At 49.2% G+C, this 19,129-nt stretch overlaps 1 protein-coding gene across 3 annotated transcripts in view; it reads right to left on the reverse strand.

Annotated features, from left to right (window-relative positions):
* Positions 1-2,191: 2,191 nt before the first annotated feature.
* The window catches only part of LOC101682456 (two pore calcium channel protein 1), a 35,528-nt gene continuing 18,590 nt past the window's right edge, over positions 2,192-19,129 (reverse strand). For 2 of the 3 annotated variants that reach the window (XM_045079151.1, XM_004770962.3), the window contains exons 9-19: positions 16,773-16,974; positions 13,021-13,165; positions 11,401-11,586; positions 10,306-10,370; positions 9,672-9,759; positions 9,026-9,095; positions 6,979-7,198; positions 6,726-6,816; positions 5,018-5,131; positions 4,653-4,777; positions 2,192-3,975 (exon numbers count right to left, since the gene is read on the reverse strand). In XM_045079151.1, the coding sequence (XP_044935086.1) occupies positions 3,830-3,975; positions 4,653-4,777; positions 5,018-5,131; positions 6,726-6,816; positions 6,979-7,198; positions 9,026-9,095; positions 9,672-9,759; positions 10,306-10,370; positions 11,401-11,586; positions 13,021-13,165; positions 16,773-16,974 (1,452 nt within the window). In that variant the 3' untranslated portion in view covers positions 2,192-3,829. The other variant, XM_013045010.2, reaches the window with a different exon arrangement.

Consider the following 19,129-nt stretch of genomic DNA (forward strand, 5'->3'; position numbering starts at 1 on the left):
ACAGAAGGCTTCCAGTACATTCTGATTGTTGCCATTCTCAGTCAAGAAATTAAAAATAGAACTTCCCTATGACCCTGCCATTGCACTACTGGGTATTTACCCCAAAGATACAGATGTAGTGAAAAGAAGGGCCATCTGTACCCCAATGTTTATAGCAGCAATGGCCACGGTCGCCAAACTGGAAAGAACCAAGATGCCCTTCAACGGATGAATGGTTAAGGAAGATGTGGTCCATATACACTATGGAGTATTATGCCTCCATCAGAAAGGACGAATACCCAACCTTTGTAGCAACATGGACGGGACTAGAAGAGATTATCCTGAGTGAAATAAGTCAAGCAGAGCGAGTCAATTATCATATGGTTTCACTTATTTGTGGAGCATAACAAATAGCATGGTGGACATGGGGAGTTAGAGAGGAGAAGGGAGTTGGGGGAAATAGGAAGGGGAGGTGAACCATAAGAGAGAGACTATGGACTCTGAAAAACAATCTGAGGGTTTTGAAGGGGTGGGGGGTGGGAGGTCGGGGTACCAGTTGGTGGGTATTATAGAGGGCACGGATTGCATGGAGCACTGGGTGTGGTGCAAAAATAATGAATACTGTTATGTTGAAAATAAAAAATAAATTAAAAAAAAAAGAAGAAGAAGAAGTGGAGAAGATGGAGAGACTGCTCCTGAGGGCAGGGCCTGTAAGGTGCAGACCTGGGTTGGGCTCACAGTCCAAGGGGCTGACACAATCATGTTGCCCATCCTCCTGCCGAGAAGACAGGAATAAAGTGGCCAGCTGGGAGACCATGTGCCAAAACATGAGGGTGACACGTTCACTGAAAGGGGGAAGAAAGACCCAGAGAAAGGTGCCAATGGCAACAACTCTTGTTAGTTGTTAGCTTCCCCCGAGATTGTTTCCTTGAAGGGGGCAGTGGGGCCCCCTGGTGGCCATGGGGGCTGCTGCAGGTCAGGAGTAATTGGCTCCAGTCTCTCCCTCCCAAAAGCTCATCAGTCAAGAAAATTATAAGAGGGTGCCTGGGTGGCTCAGTTGGTTAAGCCACTGCCTTCAGCTCAGGTCATGATCCTGGGGTCCCAGGATTGAGTCCCACATTGCGCTCCCAGCTCTGCGGGGAGTCCGCTTTGCCCTCTGACCTTCTCCCTTCTCATGCTCTCTCTCATTCTTTCTCAAATAAATTAATTAATTTAAAAATCTTTAAAAAAGAAAATTACAAGACAGGGTTTACCCTGTTACTGTTTAATGTCGAACAGGTGGAACAACATATAGGTCCACCAATAATTCAAGTTTTCAATCAGTCACGAAACACTGATGGTATGCAACACTTGGCAGCATTTTATGTGTGTGTATATATATATATATACAAACACATGTATATCAAGATGAAAAACACTGCTAAGTGAAAAAAGGCTCTTGAACTATATACAAAAAAATGTCATGACATCCCACTTAGGATAAAAAAATGCAATTACAGGGTGCCTGGGTGGCTCAGTGGGTTAAGCAGCTGCCTTCGGCTCAGGTCATGATCTCAGGGTCCTGGGATCAAGTCCCGCATCGGGCTCTCTGCTCAGCAGGGGGCCTGCTTCCTCCTCTCTCTCTCTCTGCCTGCCTCTCTGCCTACTTGTGATCTCTCTCTGTCAAATGGATAAATAAAAAATTAAAAAAAAAATGCAATTACAGTTGACCCTTGAACATGAGCTTGAACTCATAAGCAGGTCCACTTATATATGGATTTTTTTTAAATTACAGAACTGTAAATGGATTTTCTCTTCCTTATGACTTAATTAACATTTCATTTTCTCTAGCTTTATCATAAGAATATAGTATATAATACACATTACATGACAATTACATGTTAATCAGATACTATGTTACTGGTAAGGCTTTTCTGGTCAACAGTAGTCTGTTAGCAACGTTTTGGGGGGAGTCAAAAGTGATATGCAGATTTCTGGCTGCTGGGATCAGCGCCCCATCCCCCCACCCCGTGTTGGTCAAGGGTTCACTGCAAAAAAAAAAAAAAAGGGTTCACTGCACATTCATGACAGACATGACTGTAAATGGGTAGGTGTGTTTCCAGAAGGACAACCAAGAAACTCAGCATCACCACTGGGAAGGCAGCTTCACATCGTGCATGGAAGAATAAAGGGGAGGTGGGCGTCAGGAGAAGGAAGAATACACAGCAACTTCTGACTTTTTACTATATTTCTGTGTTGAGTTTTTTGTTTCTTTTTTTTTTTTTTTAACAATGACTGGATAGTTTCTCGCTTAAAAATGCCCAGCACGTGTTCAAGTTAAAAAAATTAAGTTGCCACTGGGTACACTGAGAGTATAATATTTCGTATAACAATACGTGTTAGGTATACAAAGAAATAACAGCAGTCTGGAGGGCAGCAGGACTCCATAAACCCCGTAAGATGGGGGGTCAGCGACATCCCTCCTTCCGAGGATTGTCATGGTAACAGAATTCTAAAGCAGCAATGCTGGATACCAGGTGTGGCTTTGAACCAGGAACAGCAGTCTGTGAGAGCAAGCGCCCGAAGGGGCAGGGTCGGCATCCGTCTGCCCAACCTCCTCCTTCAGCACCCTCAGGCTTGGGGGGAGGTACCATCCATCCCAACTGCAGGGGGGCAAAAGGGGCACACAGGCATGATGGGGCATGGCCCGTGGGGAGCCCGGGTATGATGCCAGATGATCTGGCCCCAGAGGCCGTGCCCAAAACTTTGGCTTTGCTCCTACACCAGAGGTCACCTTCAGAACTGAGGAAAAGGCAGCCCTCTCAAGCTAGCTTCCACTGTCACCCTGACAGGACACATGACTCAGGCCTCACTGTACTCGGGAGACCTCAGGTCATGGACCCCTGCCTTACAGTGGGTCCTGTGGGGGTGGGGTGTACAGAGGAATGAGGAGCGAGGAGCTACACCCTGACAACTCGCTCAAAATGTGATTGCGAGGTACAGTAGTAGCCGGATTCGTAGAGACAGAAGGAAGGTAGAACAGTGCCTGCCAGGGCCTGGGGGAGGAGGGAACAGACAGCCACAGTTGACGGGTTACAGTTCCACTGGGGATGACAAAAAGTTCTGGAGATCTGTTAAACAATAACATGAATATACTTAAAACGATGGAACTATATGCTTAGAATGGGTTACGACAGTGACTTCTTTGTTACGAGTATTTTCCACAATTAAAAATTGTGTTAATAAAATGATTTTAATTTCCCAAAGGGAGTGTGTCACCGCACTGGGAGAGCTCCAGCTGGGGAAAGTGACCTCAAAGAGCAACTTACTTAAAATCCTGCTAACACTGTAATTTAATGAAAGCTTTGAGAGCCTTCCCCAGAAAGAGAGGCAGTTGTGACAGAATTTTATTTTCACATGCGTGTTTTTCTTCATTTTGAAAAAACACAGCATTTAAGAGCTGCTATACTAGATATAGCCTTTTACCATATTTAAATATTCAGAAGTCATTCACATAACACTGTAGCATAGGATTTAATAGAATAGCAAAATATCATATAAAAATAAATGAAAAGCTTCCATATCCCCACCGAAAAAACTTCACACACATGCGTGCATGTGTATGGTAAGTGCTCCTCATAATCTCTTCATAGGTCTTCCCCTCCTTTGCTCTGACCAGACCCCAGAGCCAACCCAGGCAGGACACTCAGGGACAGCCTCTCCAGCCCTTTCCACTAACCGCGCAGGCAGGTGCCGCCAATGCGCAGGCCAGTCACAGCACAGAGACAACTTGGGCTGGAAAAATCATCTCCAGACAAGACATAATGGCTGCTGAGCTTGGTTTCTGGGTGTGGACTTTTCCAGCCCAGAATCACGCACTGTTTTCAAAATTGGGAACCTTGGGATATATGTCACTGGGCGAGAAGTTCAGAATCTCATCCAAGGGTGGGCCTTCATCCTCCGGAGCAATTTCGGACTCAAACATCTGCTGTAGCAGGGCGTCCACGGTCCTGTACTCTAGGACAAAGGAGAAAGGCAGGCATGTGGGGTTGCACTTGCTGGGGTCGGAGGGAGCCGAGCCCAGCCCGAGCAGAACTAGGCTTTCTGGAAGGATGGCCCCTGAGCCAAAGACAATGCTCTAAGCATGGCTAGCCAAGCAGTCTTTGAAAGAGAGGATGAGGAAGTCAGAAAAGAATCGCTCAACTCTGCTGCCCCAGACTCCATGGAGATCCGCAGCCATGGAAGGTTCTAGAGACCAAGGAGCAGGTCTTCCCTGAAGGACAGAGGAGGGTGACACCCGGCAGGGGCGTCCTGCTCCTGCCACTGTTCCTGCCATCTATGCTGTGCTCCTCCTCCTGGGTTTAATGCAGGCGCCCTGGCCAAAGCCCAAAGTGACAGTCGGGTTGCTCTGGGTTACTCGGCCAATATGGCGAATAAAGTAATTAAAGTTGGGAAGAGCTCCCATGCCCTGAACACGTAGTGAGGCCCTGGGGATACCATGGGAAGCAAAAAGACAGGGCCCAGCACACACGGAGCTGCAAGTCTGTAAGGAAGACCGACGGCGACCAAACCGTCACTCAATGTCAAACGGCATGCGGCTGGCATGGCAGGTCAGGTTTGCATTCTGGAAACACCTCACCAGCTGCAGTGAGGAGCATAGATCGGAAGAAGTTTTGCACTGGGTTAAAACTTACTTTTTGATGCAATTCTGAAATACAATCCTTTTAAGGCCTTCCTTTGCTTGTCACCATCATCCCCACTAAAGCCACTGTCCTTGGCGTCCATGTTATCAACAAGCTTCCCATCGTGCATTTCTTCTCTTCAAGGAAGAATAGACATGAAACAGGGTCAGGTTCCTCAGCTGAGTCCCTTGTGCATCCTCCCAGACATGGCCCCATGTCCCCATCCAGTCACATCCAGGGCTCTCCTCTGGTCAGTGAGGGTCCCTGAGAACCGGCGCACAGGCTCACGCTGGACGCCACGGGGCACTGAGGGAGTGAATGTGGTCGGTCCTCTTCTGAAAGCCTGTGAGCGACACCAAGGGGAACACACTACTTACTCTTGGATTCCCACTCCGAGCTCTTGAATCTTCCTCTCGATGGCAGTTTCGACTTCACTTTTTTCTAAGGAGTATGCCATAAAAAACGCCTCCAGGATGAACGCTATGAAAATACTGAGAAAGAGTGAGAGGTAGAGGGTGTGAGCCGTGGTCCAGGTGACATGAAATCCTAGTTCCAAAGAATGTCTGAGCCTAAATAAGACGGCAGCCCATTGTTGCCAAGACAATACAACGTGGAAGGGAGAAATGACAGACACAACACTTCTCAAGGATTGGACCCAATTTTCATTCATTTGGAGAAATCATTCTTCTTTTATAACCTATTTAAACAGTGAATATTAAAAAGAAAATATACTTTCTTTCTAGGGGAAGCTTAAGCCAAATACTTGTTGAATTATTTCTCTGTGAATATCTCAAGTTTCCGCACAGCCTGGTGGGCTGAGCAAAGGCACAGAGGGACGACTTAGGGATGTCTGTCTGCAAAAACATCCCAAGATGTACAGCTCAGCAATGCTTCCCTCCTGCCCCCGACTCGGGCCAGGATAACAAAGATAAAAAGCTCACTTTGCCCTCCCTGGGCATCTGCTTACATTCCAAGTGAAACTAAAGTCTCTCCCCCATCCCCCCAAACACACACACACAGGGGAGGTTGGACAGGCCCAGCAGTTCTCTGTAAGATCAGTTTCCTTCTCTTGGGGTTCCCTTCTGCACTCCCCCTCCAGCTGGTATGCGCCACACTGCTCAGTGGGGATCAAGGTTCAGAGGTTCAGGAAACTGACAGGAGAGGGGCAGAAATATCCCTGTCCCTGCTGGTCCCAAGGCTTCGGTAACCTCCGTAGGTGCCACCCAGAGAGGCGCTTCTCTCTTGCTCCTTCTACATCTCCCGTTTAGGTTGCGTAAGGACAAGCAGGCCTGTCGGAGCTACCCACGGACTTTCTTCCCCTCCCCACCCTCAGCCAGGATTCTTGAGTCCTTCTGTAACCAAAGTCAGTACAGTGGTGGCTGGCCACTGCGGGCCTGGCGTGACAAGAAAGGCATGGGTGCTGGGCTGTCCCCCCCAAAATGGCAGACCCAAAGCTGTGAGAGGGGTATGACAACCAGAAAACCTCTCTGGAAGAGCAGTCCAGCCTTTGAGGTGACCCAGACTCAGGTCCCATGAGGAACGAAGGAGCTAGAATCAGAGACATAGGACTATTGTATATTCCTATTTGCAATCTTCTATTTTATAGATTATCTTATAATCTTTTATGCCCTTTTATGCCCTTTCCAGTGGTGGGATGTCACCGTGGCTCTCAAACAGCAACTGAGGCCTCTCTTGGAAGAGGGGCCAGGACAGAGCCGTTCCATCCTACCTGCAAAGACAGGGAGGGACCAGAGTGGGACAACTGGGGAACCGACTGGGAGGCTCTGAGAAGCCAGCAGATGGTTGGATTTCTGCAGAGGAGGAATGGTATGCTCGAGGGGTGCGGTCTGGGTGGGGAAGGGGAGAGACACTGGCCGGGGCGCCAGGGTCCTTCTGACCCAAACACATTAGGAGACTGGGAGACGTGTATTCTGGTACAGATGTGCACTGGCAGACAGTGACAAACACAAGTGTGAAGGAGTCAGACTCCTCCCTTGCAGGCCCGCCCACAAGGCACACCAGGCTGCCGGAAGAAGCGGGAGGGGAGGAGACGTGGACTTGCCAACCCGGCTGGAGTCAACTCACTTAACGATGAGAATGACGACCACAACGTGGAAGCTGATGAAGTACAGCTTGGCCGCCTGGTGAGTCACGAGGGCAAAGCCGTCTGCGAGGAGTGCGCAGCTAAGGAACCCAGCCTTCGGGGAGCTCAGCAGGGTGCCCTGGGTGCTCCTGGAAGTCCCTCCGGATGCCTCTCCCTCCCAACCCAGCCCAGCGAGCAGGCAGCCTGGGGTGGGGGTGGGGGTGGGGGTGTCCCATGCCTGCATGGAAAGGATATTGTGCCACTGGTTAACCACCGTGAGCTCCATGAGCACGATGAACGAGGAGGCCAGGTCATTGAAGTTATTCTTGCAGTACCTGTCGCGGGCAAACGCTGAGTCTTTCAAGGCTGGGTTCCCACACACCAGAGCATCGGGGGTGGTGAAATTCGGGTCGAAGAACCGGACTTTGCCATGGAATGCTTCCATCCCTATGATAGCGAACACGTAGTAGACCACCTGCAATGGGCAGCCCTGGTCAGCAGGGGGCGCACGGAGCTGCGGCGTCACAGCACGGGGCCAGGAGCCTGCAGGAGAGGCCCAAGGACTTCGGACAGAGGTGGGTCACGTGGGCAGAAAGGGGTGCTACTCCGATTCCGGGGTGGCTGCCCTCCCCAACCCAGTCCTGAGCGGTGTCAGGCTGGGGAAAGGTGGACGCCGAGGGACGGAGGACAGGGCCAGCCGGACCACACCACGACCCCTCCCGTGGGCTTACAGAGACAAAAACGAAGCTGCTGGGCAAATTAGTGGCTTAAATACTCAATATTAACAATGGTTCGTCCTCTAGGAAAACAATAATAAAGTTGTATCTTTATCCTGTTTTTTATAGGAAAATAAATTCCGAAAGTACCATAGGGTCAAATGTAAAAAACAATGAAGGAACTGGAAAACAAATTTTTTGGAGTGGAAAAAGGCCCCACTAAGCATGATTATAAAAAAATAAAAGATTATAAAATAATCCATAAAATAAAAGATTATAAATTGAACAATAGAATTTATTTAAATTTTTATACAGCCACCAAAATACACAAGAATCCTCTACACAGGGGAAAAAAAAAACCTTCAAAAAACAAACAAAAACAAAAACAAAACAAGGGAAAGAGAAGGAAAAGTAATTCCACTATAAACTACTTACCAACAGCCTATTTTCTTAATTGGCAAAACACTCTTGCAAATTGTATTTAAAAACGAACAGAAGAATGGACCAAGGATATGAACACGCAGTTTACCGAAAAATAAAGGAAAGTGCCCAAAAGAACATGGAGAAGGCACTCCGCCTCGTGAAACACAACAGAAGCACAAGGCAGAGCAGCACAGTGCCATTCTGTCCCCTGTCCGACTGGAGGACGGGACAGTGATTCGCAAACCCCAGCTGCGAGGAGAGCAGAGGAACAGGCTGGGACACACTGTCATTGGGGAAACACAGGGAACACACCTTCAAGGCCACGTGCTACCATCCACCCAAGGTCTGAACACATTTCCCCTTTGACCTCACAGCGCGATGCCGGGGGACACACCCAGTGGGAACAGAAGCGCTAAGATGCAGGTCCAACAACAGCCCTGCCCATGCCCCTTGTTACGGCGAAAAGGTGGGATCACCTGGTAGTCTGTCCATCAAGGGGCTGGTCGGATGTGTTCTGGAATCTTCCCTCTGTAGAACACTTTTTTTTTTTTAAGATTTTATATATTTGTCAGAGAGAGAGAGAGCACAAGCAGGGGGAGCGGCAGGCAGAAGGAGAAGGGAAGCAAGCAGGCTACCCCCTGAGCAAGAAGCCCGCTGCAGGACCTGAGCCGAAGGCAGACACTTAACCGACTGAGCCAGCCAGGTGTCCCCGTAGGACACCTGTGTGTCCTACGGTGTGGGACCCCTGGCAGCCCGGGTGGCTGTGTTCTCACTGCTGGGGATCTGACGGGCAGGCAGGCTTCAGCCACAATTTGAACAAAGGAGGATCTGAGGCCGGGGTGGGGGCGGACAGCCATGAGCCAGAAGGGGCCTACATCCCTGAGAAGCACCTGCTGGCCAGGCACACCCATCTGGACCATGGGTGACAGACCACAACTGAGTAACCCCACTGAAGTCCTGGTGTCTTATCGCGTAGCCGTGAACCTTAGCTGGCATACACCCAGTGTTTCCAGACACTGGATATTTCTAAACAGGCCCACAAGACACCAGGGAGTCTCATTTACTTCATCTCCCGTTCTTTTCCTCACTTCAAAGAAGGCTTCCTGAGAATGAACGTCCCACCACTTGTTCACACAGAATGGCCACAAGCAAGAGCCACTTACCAAGATGAGTCCACCAAACGTCAGTATCGTGGGACCAATGTTAATTAAGGTGGTCACAATAAGCCGGAATCTAGGATGAAACAAAGTTTCTAGCACAAGACGGCAGAAGGGAAGCCATGGGGGAAAACCAACACCCCACCAGCAGGTTTGGCTCAATATCCCCTCCCCCGGGTCCTGGATCTGTTCTTTAGACACTGTCAGGAATGTGCCCTTTGAGCTGTGCACCACTGGGGAATTACTCAACCTCTCTGAGCTTCACTGTCATCGCTGGTGAACACAAAGTCATAAAGGTCCCGATCTATATCAAGGGCGGTGGGAGGAATTGCACAAGACAACGGTGGGCACACTTGGGAGAGCCTCGGTGGCCTCCAGAGCCACCATTCTGCAGCCACGCACAGCAGGCACAGTGACGGAAGGGGTCAGGGGGACAAAAGCAATCGATGGAACCCCTGCCCTCAGGGCCGCCCTCTGAGTGCTCCTTGCCATCTTCGCAGGCTTCCCACCCCCACCACCCCAAGAGTGCCGCGTACTACACACAAGGAGCACTCAGGGCTTCTCATGGGGTGTGTTGATGAATCAGAGGCAGAAGTGGTTTCTGGCAGGCTATGGGGTGGGAACCCCGCGAGGGCATGTCACCCATCTTTACCTCTGAATGCTGACAATGACCCGTAGGAGCCGGAGGATCCTCAGAATCAAGACAATATCCAGCACCTGCTGACTGTTGTATTTGCTGGCTATAACGAAAATCCGCAGCCATGTGACGTTCTGTTTTGTGAGTGCCTCGGGCCTGTCCCTTCTATTCCAGGAGGTCTGAGGTCTGGGTTCAGGGGAGAAATGGGGCTTCACCTGCAGAGCCCGATGGGGGCTCCGAGCAGTGAGGAAGCAGGTGCTGAGTGAATGGCTCATGCCGCCCTGGGTATCCTCCCCAGCTCCGAGCTAGAGAGTCATGAGTCGGTGTAGACTTCAGACTGGCCTTAAGAAATAACTGTGGATCACATTTCTACAAGCCCTTCCTTCCCCAGTATCCCTTTCCTAGAGTCTTGTTAGGAAGCTGCACTATTGCGCTATTGAGCCCCCATCGGGATCAAATGTGATCTCTAATACACAGTTAAACACAAAGCCACCAGCCCTCTCCAGAGCATGGAACACTCTTACTAACCCTCTTGTGTCTCCACTACCCCCTCCCAAACCCCTCACTGGTGCATGGCGGAAGTTCAACAAAGACACCACGTTGAATGCATGGTCCCAGGAGGTGGCGAGGCCAAGAGCCCAGCACTGACCTGACTGAATGGTGGTGTTGGCCACAGTGGCCACCAGGGCGGCGACGATGATCAGCATGTCAAACCTAACAGGTGAGAAGCAAAGTTGGTGAAGGCTCCAGGGAAAAGTGTCAAGTTCAGGATACAACCCACCCAGAGAAAACTTGGAATCCAGTATCTTACGCAAAGCAATGAACCGGCCATGGAACTGATTTCTGTAACTTTTAGAACAGCAGAGACAAAGAAAGAAATGCTATATCTGAACAATCCAGTGATCATTTACTGGCTGCTCCAATGAACCCCCCAAGGGGATCTGTAGCAATCACCCAATTCTTACCACTTTGTCTTACAAAGTAACTAGATCCTTGCAAGGAGACTTTGGCACAGTTTCAGAATATACAGTATAATCTTTCTTGGTATTAATTTTACTAAGTGCTTTGTAACTTTTTAATTAAAAGGGGTAATATCCATCATAGTATTACTTTTCTTTCTGACAACAGTGCCAAAGCACTGACAAGACTGGCTAGTTCCTCTCTGGCCACACGTGCATCCTAGAGAGCTTCCTGGCACCAAGAGCAATGATCACGGAGATCCAACTCTGGTAAGACAGGTGTGTGTGTGCCTTATGTCTCTGCGTCCTGCAATTCATAACACACAGTGGCATCTGAGATGGTCTGCAGCACGGGAGTGATGGTAGACCAGGAGGTCCCTAGCCTGGAGAAGAATGAGGCCACATCCCATGTGGGAAAGAGCTTGTTAACAATCTCATTGTCCAGGCACACACATGCCACAATTTTTGATAAAAAAGACTAGGGAATGGGCCAAGGGAGCTATAGAAGGGCCTCCTTGGGTATAATGCTCTAAGATCCTTCCCAAACCCAGGATGCCACGATCTGTGATCCTAATTTTAACAAAAGTTCGTTCAAACTGACCTCATAAAATAACAGCTTCGTCTGTCCCAGATATTCCCTCACCCCCAAGATTGCATGGTAAGATGCCCCAAAACTAGGCATCTGGAGCTTGGGAAAACTACGAGATTCCCCAAACAGACAGAAAACCCCCACTCTCTGCCCACAGCCTCTGCCCTCACCCCCTCCCCAGAACACACGTGCTCACCAGTTCCAGAACTGTTTCTTGCCAAAATAGGCTCTGGGCTCATACGTGTACAGTTTCAGAAGAATTTCAATAATATAGAGAGAAAGGAAAAGCCACTCTGCGTAGGAAATGAAGGGGTTTTTCTCATCCAGGGCGATGAAAATGGCATTTATTAGAATGATGATATCATAAACCCAGACAAAAATCCTGCCGTGAGAGGAAAAAGAAGAAACTCTATCATCCCACATTTCCGTGAAGGGATCATGTTCAGAGGCTTTTACGGGCTACTTTGTTCCTGACAATGTGATGACTAGGAGATACCTCCAACCCCCATCCCAAAACACACACACACGCACACTTGTGACTCAAGTTAGTAAAGGTTCCAGCACGGCCAGGGTCCTGAAATTCATCTGCTTCCCCCTAATGCTGGTGCAGTCTTTCGGCCAAGGAGAAAATGAAGACTCAGTGACCAGGGGTGGGGGTGGGGAATAGAGGCCTGGTTTTCTCAGGTACCCCTTTGGGGCATGGTACCTGGATCAGACAAAAGCTTAGGTGGAAATGGGGCTAGGAGAAGGTTTAGGGCTCAGCAAGGGATCATGACACCTCTTCTACTTGTCCCCAGAAAATTAACATCCTTCACTAAGAAAGCTTCTGAAAATCTCTTCACCCCTAATGCACACAAGCCTTCCCCGGGACTGACATGTCCATCTTCCTCACCGAGTCCGGAGTGGGATGGGTGAAAAACGATCAGAGCTGGACTCTGACCCAACTTTGCAGTTACAGAGCAGGTTGCTCTGCTCATGTACCTGTCCCCTGTGCTCCAGAGAACCCCGGGCGAACCCTGGGCATGGCCTCGGGAAGACAGGAGGGGCTCCTACCCCACTGCTCTCTGTGAGGCTGTAGGCTAGGACCCTGGATGCCGCACATGGACACACAAACATCCAGCACGTGAAACACATGACAAATTTAAGGCTAGGATCAATGGGAAGAAACCTTGACATAAAGGGCTTTGGTAACTGTCAAACGCGGCCAGCCCCTACGGTGTGCCCGCACCACAGACTGAGCCACCTTCTGGGGTTTCTGAACCATTCTCTTCCGCGAAACGCTAAATTCAAGGACAACAGGGGATGAGCCACTAATGACAGGGGCACTCCAAGCCACGCATACAAAACCTAGGATCTCCAACCAGAATGAATGATTTTTTTTCTGGAGTCCACTTACTTGAGACTAAGACAATTAATTGGCCTTCTTCATGACCATTCTGCTAACTCAAATTCATGAGCTTTTAACCACTGACTTTACAAAATCAGAGTGCCTTACGTGAAAGCAACTTCCTAAGGACATGGGTGGGGCTGGAACTTTCTAATTTCAGAGAGTACTTAGCTTCTCGGGCTCAGAGATCACATCCAGTCTGTGGCCCCTTGAGCATCTTAGGAAACAGGGCAGAAGGAAACATGATCGAGAAGCCTGTCCTTTCGATTAAGGTCACACAAAGCATGTCCAGAACCCTTTACAGGCCTCCCTAAGAAACCAAAAGCAGCAAGCAAGGTTTCAATAATGAAATACATTCAGTCCAGACAGCATGGGCAAACTCCTCTATGTTTAAAGCAACTTGAGAAAAACTGCCCCCATCTCACTTACCTGTGCCGAACCATCCTCTGGATCAGAAGGCTTGCGGACGACTGGTAAACCCATGGCATCCACTCTTCCAGCGGGTGTCTCTTGATGTTCATGGTGACCACCTGAATGTTGAGGAGGTCAGCCAAGCGTAGAAAGTTCATTTTGTCTGCAATGTAAAAAAAAAAAAAAAAAAAAAATTGATCCCCAGTACATAGCCACTGTGACACTAAGGTTCAAAGACTGATGTCAATTCAGCACACTCTTGTTTCTGCATTTCCCAGATGAAAATCTGAAGCTTCAAAGGGTGAACACCCAAGGTCAAGGAGCCAGAAAATGGCAGAGGCCCCCCACCTGTCCTCATTCAGACCTGGAGCCGACCCAAGGCCACCAACCGTGGCACGTGATTTTGCGAGTTCACAGATGCTGCTCCCTCACCCCTGCCTTCCACCTACCTTCCGCCTCACATGTGCCCTGCCCCCTGCTTTCAGTGTCTGCCTGACTTAACTTTCCAGCCTCAACTCTACCAAGCCTCCAAGCTGGGTGTAATCCACACCCTTCCTCAAGCCCTTATCTTCTTCTCTGCACCCCCTCCTTCCCTGCCCCTTCTCAGAGATTCACTCAGACCCACAGCTTCCACAGCAAGTTGGCCCGCCAGCTAGGCCAAAGTTCACTGAGCACTTTCTTGACAAGCCTGGCCCCATGCAACTACCAAGCTAGTGTTCTCCAGACCCACCCACTGCCCAGGGTCCCTACCCCGTGCACCTCTCCCCAACCAGACAGGACGGATGCTGACCACGAGTCAACCCTGCTTGTGCATGGACTTCCTGCTCCGTACAACTGAATGAATTTCACCTCAGTGGATGGAATCGGAATGTTTAAAGGACATTGCTGTTTCCCACAAAGTCCTTCTTCCAATGTTTTTCCAAGTTTTCTTTGAAAACTAAGTTGAAGTTTAGAAATGAAGTTGATGTTTGGAAAATTTAAAGAAATCGCCGATGCAGAGCGGGTCTAGCCGGAACAACCGGCAAAGGATGGATTGGGCATTTTTTATGCCATGTAGGGCTTCTCATTCCGAGGGCCTGGTGGATATCCATAGCTCTGTTCCAGTTTTCAGGAGCAAACTACAATGAATGATGGCTCTACCACAGCATGGGCTGTGCGAGAAAGATGCCATCAACAGATGCCCAGGCAAAGAACAAGCCTCAGGCCTGGCAGAAGTGTGGCCTCCTCCAAGGGAGGAACCTGAATCAGACACAGCCTTGAGTGATGTCACACACTCATGTTGCTATCTTCCCTAATGGTGGTAATGGTCCTAAGAACATTCTGGAAAAACATGAGGCTTCTCGCTTCTGGAGGAGTTACCAAGTCAACCAGGCCCCACGTTTCCTTTGTCATGGCTATTCTTGGTCAGCTGAAAACATTCTACAGCACAGCAGGTTTGGGCCATGCCTCATTCTCAGGTTCCTCTGTTCCCTTTTGTCACTGACCAGCCTCCTTAGGTACCTCTTACAGGCCTCACCCTGTGCAAGGTCACTACCCACATTCAGAAAAGAATCTCTGCAGATGGGCAGAGGTGGTGGTGGTGTTTGGTACCCAGATCTTCTCTGGCACTCTCTAGAAAGTTGTGTGGTGGCCTCAAAGAACCCCTCCTTCCTCTTGCTCGTGGAATTCATGGAGGGATACATCCAAATGAGTAGGGGAGCCAGGAAACTTGGGTCTGGTATGCTCTGTATTTATCCTGCACAGCTGAATGGCATCGTTTAAGACCTACCCTGCTTACAGCCCAGAACATGGAAGAAGCTGACAAGACAAAGAAAAGCAATTCATCCTCCCACTTGGGAAATGACTGTCAAAAGTTAGACTGACCTCCTCAACAAAGAAGTTCATATGAGTATGTCCTGGGGACCATGTGTATCTTTTCTGGATGAGGAGACACCCAAGTATATGGGGCTCCCCACGCCTGACAGATAGAGACAAAGATTACTAAAAGCCCCCATCCCTAGGTTTGGAACATCTCAGCTTTTACTACCAATCCTGGAATTCACTTTATAGAGGAACTACAAAGAAAGGTCGTAAGACCCTAAATATTCATCAGCATCTTCAGAGTCGCAATCATCTAGAAGCAGCAGAGGTACTAAACAATCAAAGGAGAATTCTCAAAAACAGAGGGGCTGAAATCTGGGAACACCTAGGCTAGAGTGACCAGCTATACCACCCCGGTTTTTGGGGTGGGACATCCAAGGGCACCCAAGTCCTGACCCTCTCCTCTATGTACTAGAGCAGTGGTCCTCAAAGAGTGGTCCCTGGGCCACTGCTGGGCCTGTCCTTGTGTCCCCCACCCTCCATGGGATAAACGCTCAATACAGAAACTTATAGAACAATGGCCAGGATCATGTCCGTGGACTCTAATAATGAAAAAATGGGACTTGGATTTTACACTTTTTCATTTCATTTTCCCAAGGATTGATTTTTGCTGTACTTCACCCAAGTGTCACCCAAATGACTGGTGGGACCTTCAGCAGCTTCACAACACACAGCTTAGGAAGCACGGTGCTCAGGGGTGGCCCAGGGCACCAGCGGCCCTTCCCCAACATCCACACAACTCTAATCCTGACACACTGAATGGCCCAGGGAACCCCTGCCCGTCCATAACGGGGGACACCAAGGCAATTATTCAGGCTCTAAGAAGCCTGGCTCCTGACTCCACCTTCAGAGCCACGGCAGGGAGCGGGGTGGCTGAGGAGACTTGCTTGGGGCTCATGGGAAGTCGCATGTCAGATCCTGCTCATTCAAGAGGAGAAAGGCTCTCTTCCATCCTGGATCCCAAACTCTCACTGGAAGACATGAGCTCCGCCCATTTAGCAGTGTCTTACTGTACATCTCTCTCTCTGTTCTCTCTCTTCGAGTAAGTTCTAGAGACTCACTGTCATCTCCTTCTCTCACCTGCATGGAGTCCTCCTAAGGCCCACAGTCCTGCAGGACTTGTTTGAGGGTCCTTGTCTCAGGTAAATGTACATCCGGTCGGAGGTATCCCTTCCCTTTTGGTATGTTTCCATCTAGACTCTTCTGGAAACGGACGACGTGAGGGTGTTCTAGAGTTTGGGATATATTTTAGTCACCTCACATCTTGTCACCACAATTTCCCGTTATGTGACTACCAGAATCTGGGACGGTTTAGCCCAGTGACAAAAAGCACAGGCCTTGGAGTCGGACGGCCTTGACCGCTTTGCAGCTGCTCAGCCGTGGGCAAACTCCCTAACCTCTTCCAGTCTCACTTTCCATACCAACACACAAGGACGACAAACACCCCCACCTCAGTGATCGCATACATGCCACATGCAGAAAACAGTTGGGACAGCGGCTCATGCCTGACACGCATAGAACAGATGGGAAGTGCTATTCGTAATAACGACCAGCCACGAGTGCCTGAACTTTAGGTTACTTTCAACTTTTTGCTTTTGAAGTCTGAATGTGACGTAGATGCTGTCCCTAAAGCATGGTCAGCAGTGGAATGACCAGGACTGGGTAAGGGCTTTAAGGTCTCTTAACATGTTGAAACTCGCATGGGGATGGCCCAATCAGAACACAGCATGAAGCCCCAAATCCCACTGGACTGTTCCCAGCAGAGGCGCCCACCTATATTTTTATTTGCAAATTTTAGAAAATTAAAAAAAAAAAAACAACTAGTAGTGCTGTTCTACGAATTGCTTTTTGGGAGCCACCCGCTTTGGAAAGTACGGCGAAGAGGAATGTCAGAGGCCAAGGCTTCTTACCCACGTAGCCCTTCTGTCCCTCATCGGAGATCCTCAAAAGGAGCTCCAGGTGGGGACTGCTGATGTGTGGCATCACAGTCCTGGCCAGCCGCCTCCACCGGGCCTCCATCACCACAAATTCCGAGCCCACCTTGACCTTCAGAATGTTGAAAGCCTCCATCATTTTGTGACGTTTCAGGTACGCCAGCTTGCGAATCTCGTTCTTTAAAAAACAGAATTGTGGGCTTTAAAAGAAAGACTCAATGAAACAAGATGGGATTGGGAGGGAGACAAACCATAAGTGACTCTTAATCTCACAAAACAAACTGAGGGTTGCTGGGGGGAGGGGGTTTGGGAGAAGGGGTGGGATTATGGACATTGGGGAGGGTATGTGCTTTGGTGAGTGCTGTGAAGTGTGTAAACCTGGTGATTCACAGACCTGTACCCCTGGGGATAAAAATATATGTTTATAAAAAATAAAAAATTAAAAGTCAAAAAAAAATAGATTGGGAGGGAAGAAACAGTTTTTTCTCTATGTATAATGATTGTATACAGAGAAAATTCTAAAGAATCTATAAAAAGTTACTAGAACTAGTAAGTGAATCTAATAAGATTGCAAGATATAAATTCAATAAACTAAAAAAAAAAAATCAACTCTTGATTTATAAAAAAAAAAAAAAAAAAAGAAAGACTCAAGAAAGTCTTGTTCCTTTCCCCTAAACGTGTCAAGATAATTGACAAGCCAAAGAGAAGGCACTGATGGGTCTATTATTAGGCCAGGTCTGTAATCCTCCCCCCGCCAGCCGCAGGTCCACGAAGCTAACCCGTCCACATAAATGAAACTCATCTTACCAAGTCTATGGGAGGGAGCGCGCGAAGGATAATCTGTGTGGTGAGAAACAGAACAGCAGGAGGCAGACTGGTCCCAACTCCACTCTGCCCCGGAGGAAGGGAGATTCCAGAAAGGAAGGAAATCGGGTGTGCTGCTGAGACACGGGGAGACCCCGAGAAGGGAGAAGATAGAGCTACCATTAAGTCAATCAAGAAAGAGAAGGGGAGGAGGAGAAAAGTCGGGGAAGTGAAACTTGGCTAGAAGTGATCCGGAAGGATGAGGTTGAGAGCAGGAAGGACAGCTGGGCCTGCCTGGAGCTGCCATCTGGCCTTGGCGCAGGGAATCTTCCAGGGACAGTAGGCTGGACAGGCCTCCTCGGGCTACAGTCACCTGAAGGCCACTCCTGCTGTTCCTTGTAACCCCGTTACCCAATAACATCATCACTTCATTGATTACATGGCTAGGCTGTAAATTTTTAAGGGGTATGGGCTGTGTCTTAATTGTCTTTGACTTCTCAACACTTGGACTGGTGCTGGGTGCTAAAGCACATTTAAGATGTTTGCTAATCCCTGTTGCAGAGGATGACCCAAAGAAACACTGTGTTGGGACTGGGGAGTTTCAGCAACAGTTCTGTCCAGCAGTGACAAAGGGGAGGCAAGCCAGGCTCTTTAGGACAGCCTCTTTCCACCCAGAGGGAGGAAGTCAGAGTAGGAGGGTCTCTGAGACCTGGCCTCTGGAGCAGGGCCAGCTCAAGTCTCCACAGTGCAGAGACTCCGCAGGACCGGGACAGACACCTTCCAAGGCCATTTGGGCCAAATCTCAGACTCAGCCCCACCACCTGCTTGCTTCTCCTTAGCCACAAACCTTGAAGTTCTCCCTGACTTTCTTCTTGTTCCCTGGTGGTCCCATCCCTATGCAATGAAAAATTCAGAACAGAACCAAAACGATCAAGAACTAGAAGGCAATGTCTTCCCTTAAGGAAAGCCTCTCTGTGCAGCTAGTTTTACAAGATGAGAAAACAACCAAGCAGAGATGTGTGTGGTGGGGGTGGGGTGGGGGAGGTGATGCAGCTGAGGCATCCCAGTGGGTGCTGGGCTGGACTTAAAGCAGCCTCCACCCCGAGCAGTCAGAACCCTCTGCCCACCCAACACCTCCGGGAATTCTCCAGACATAAATCAAATAGGCAGGTACCCAGGCAGAAACTATTGGCTTGAAGAAGTTTCTGCTTCTGTCGGAGAGCAGAAAAGGAGTTGGGGGCTTGGGGAATATTCCCAGCTCTCATTCTTACACAAAACATTTCAAGGAGCCATGAACAACTTCATGCCTTAAGAGCAAGAAGCAAAGCAAGGGCTGCTGCTGCCTACAATGTCCGGATGCACTGTCAGAGCCCTGGCAAAGACCGCTAAGGAATCGCCCCACCTAGCAGAACAGAGCAAGACACCACAGAAGTCTTCAGATTGGCTGGAGCAAAAAGAAAAAGGACACTTTCAAGTACAAAGTAAATGTGTTCGCCAGTGGATCTAGCCCAGATGCCCAGCCCCCTGCC

Source organism: Mustela putorius, unplaced genomic scaffold (assembly GCF_011764305.1).
Source record: "Mustela putorius furo isolate JIRA1106 unplaced genomic scaffold, ASM1176430v1.1 tig00000281_pilon_pilon_pilon, whole genome shotgun sequence".
NCBI lineage: Eukaryota > Metazoa > Chordata > Mammalia > Carnivora > Mustelidae > Mustela > Mustela putorius.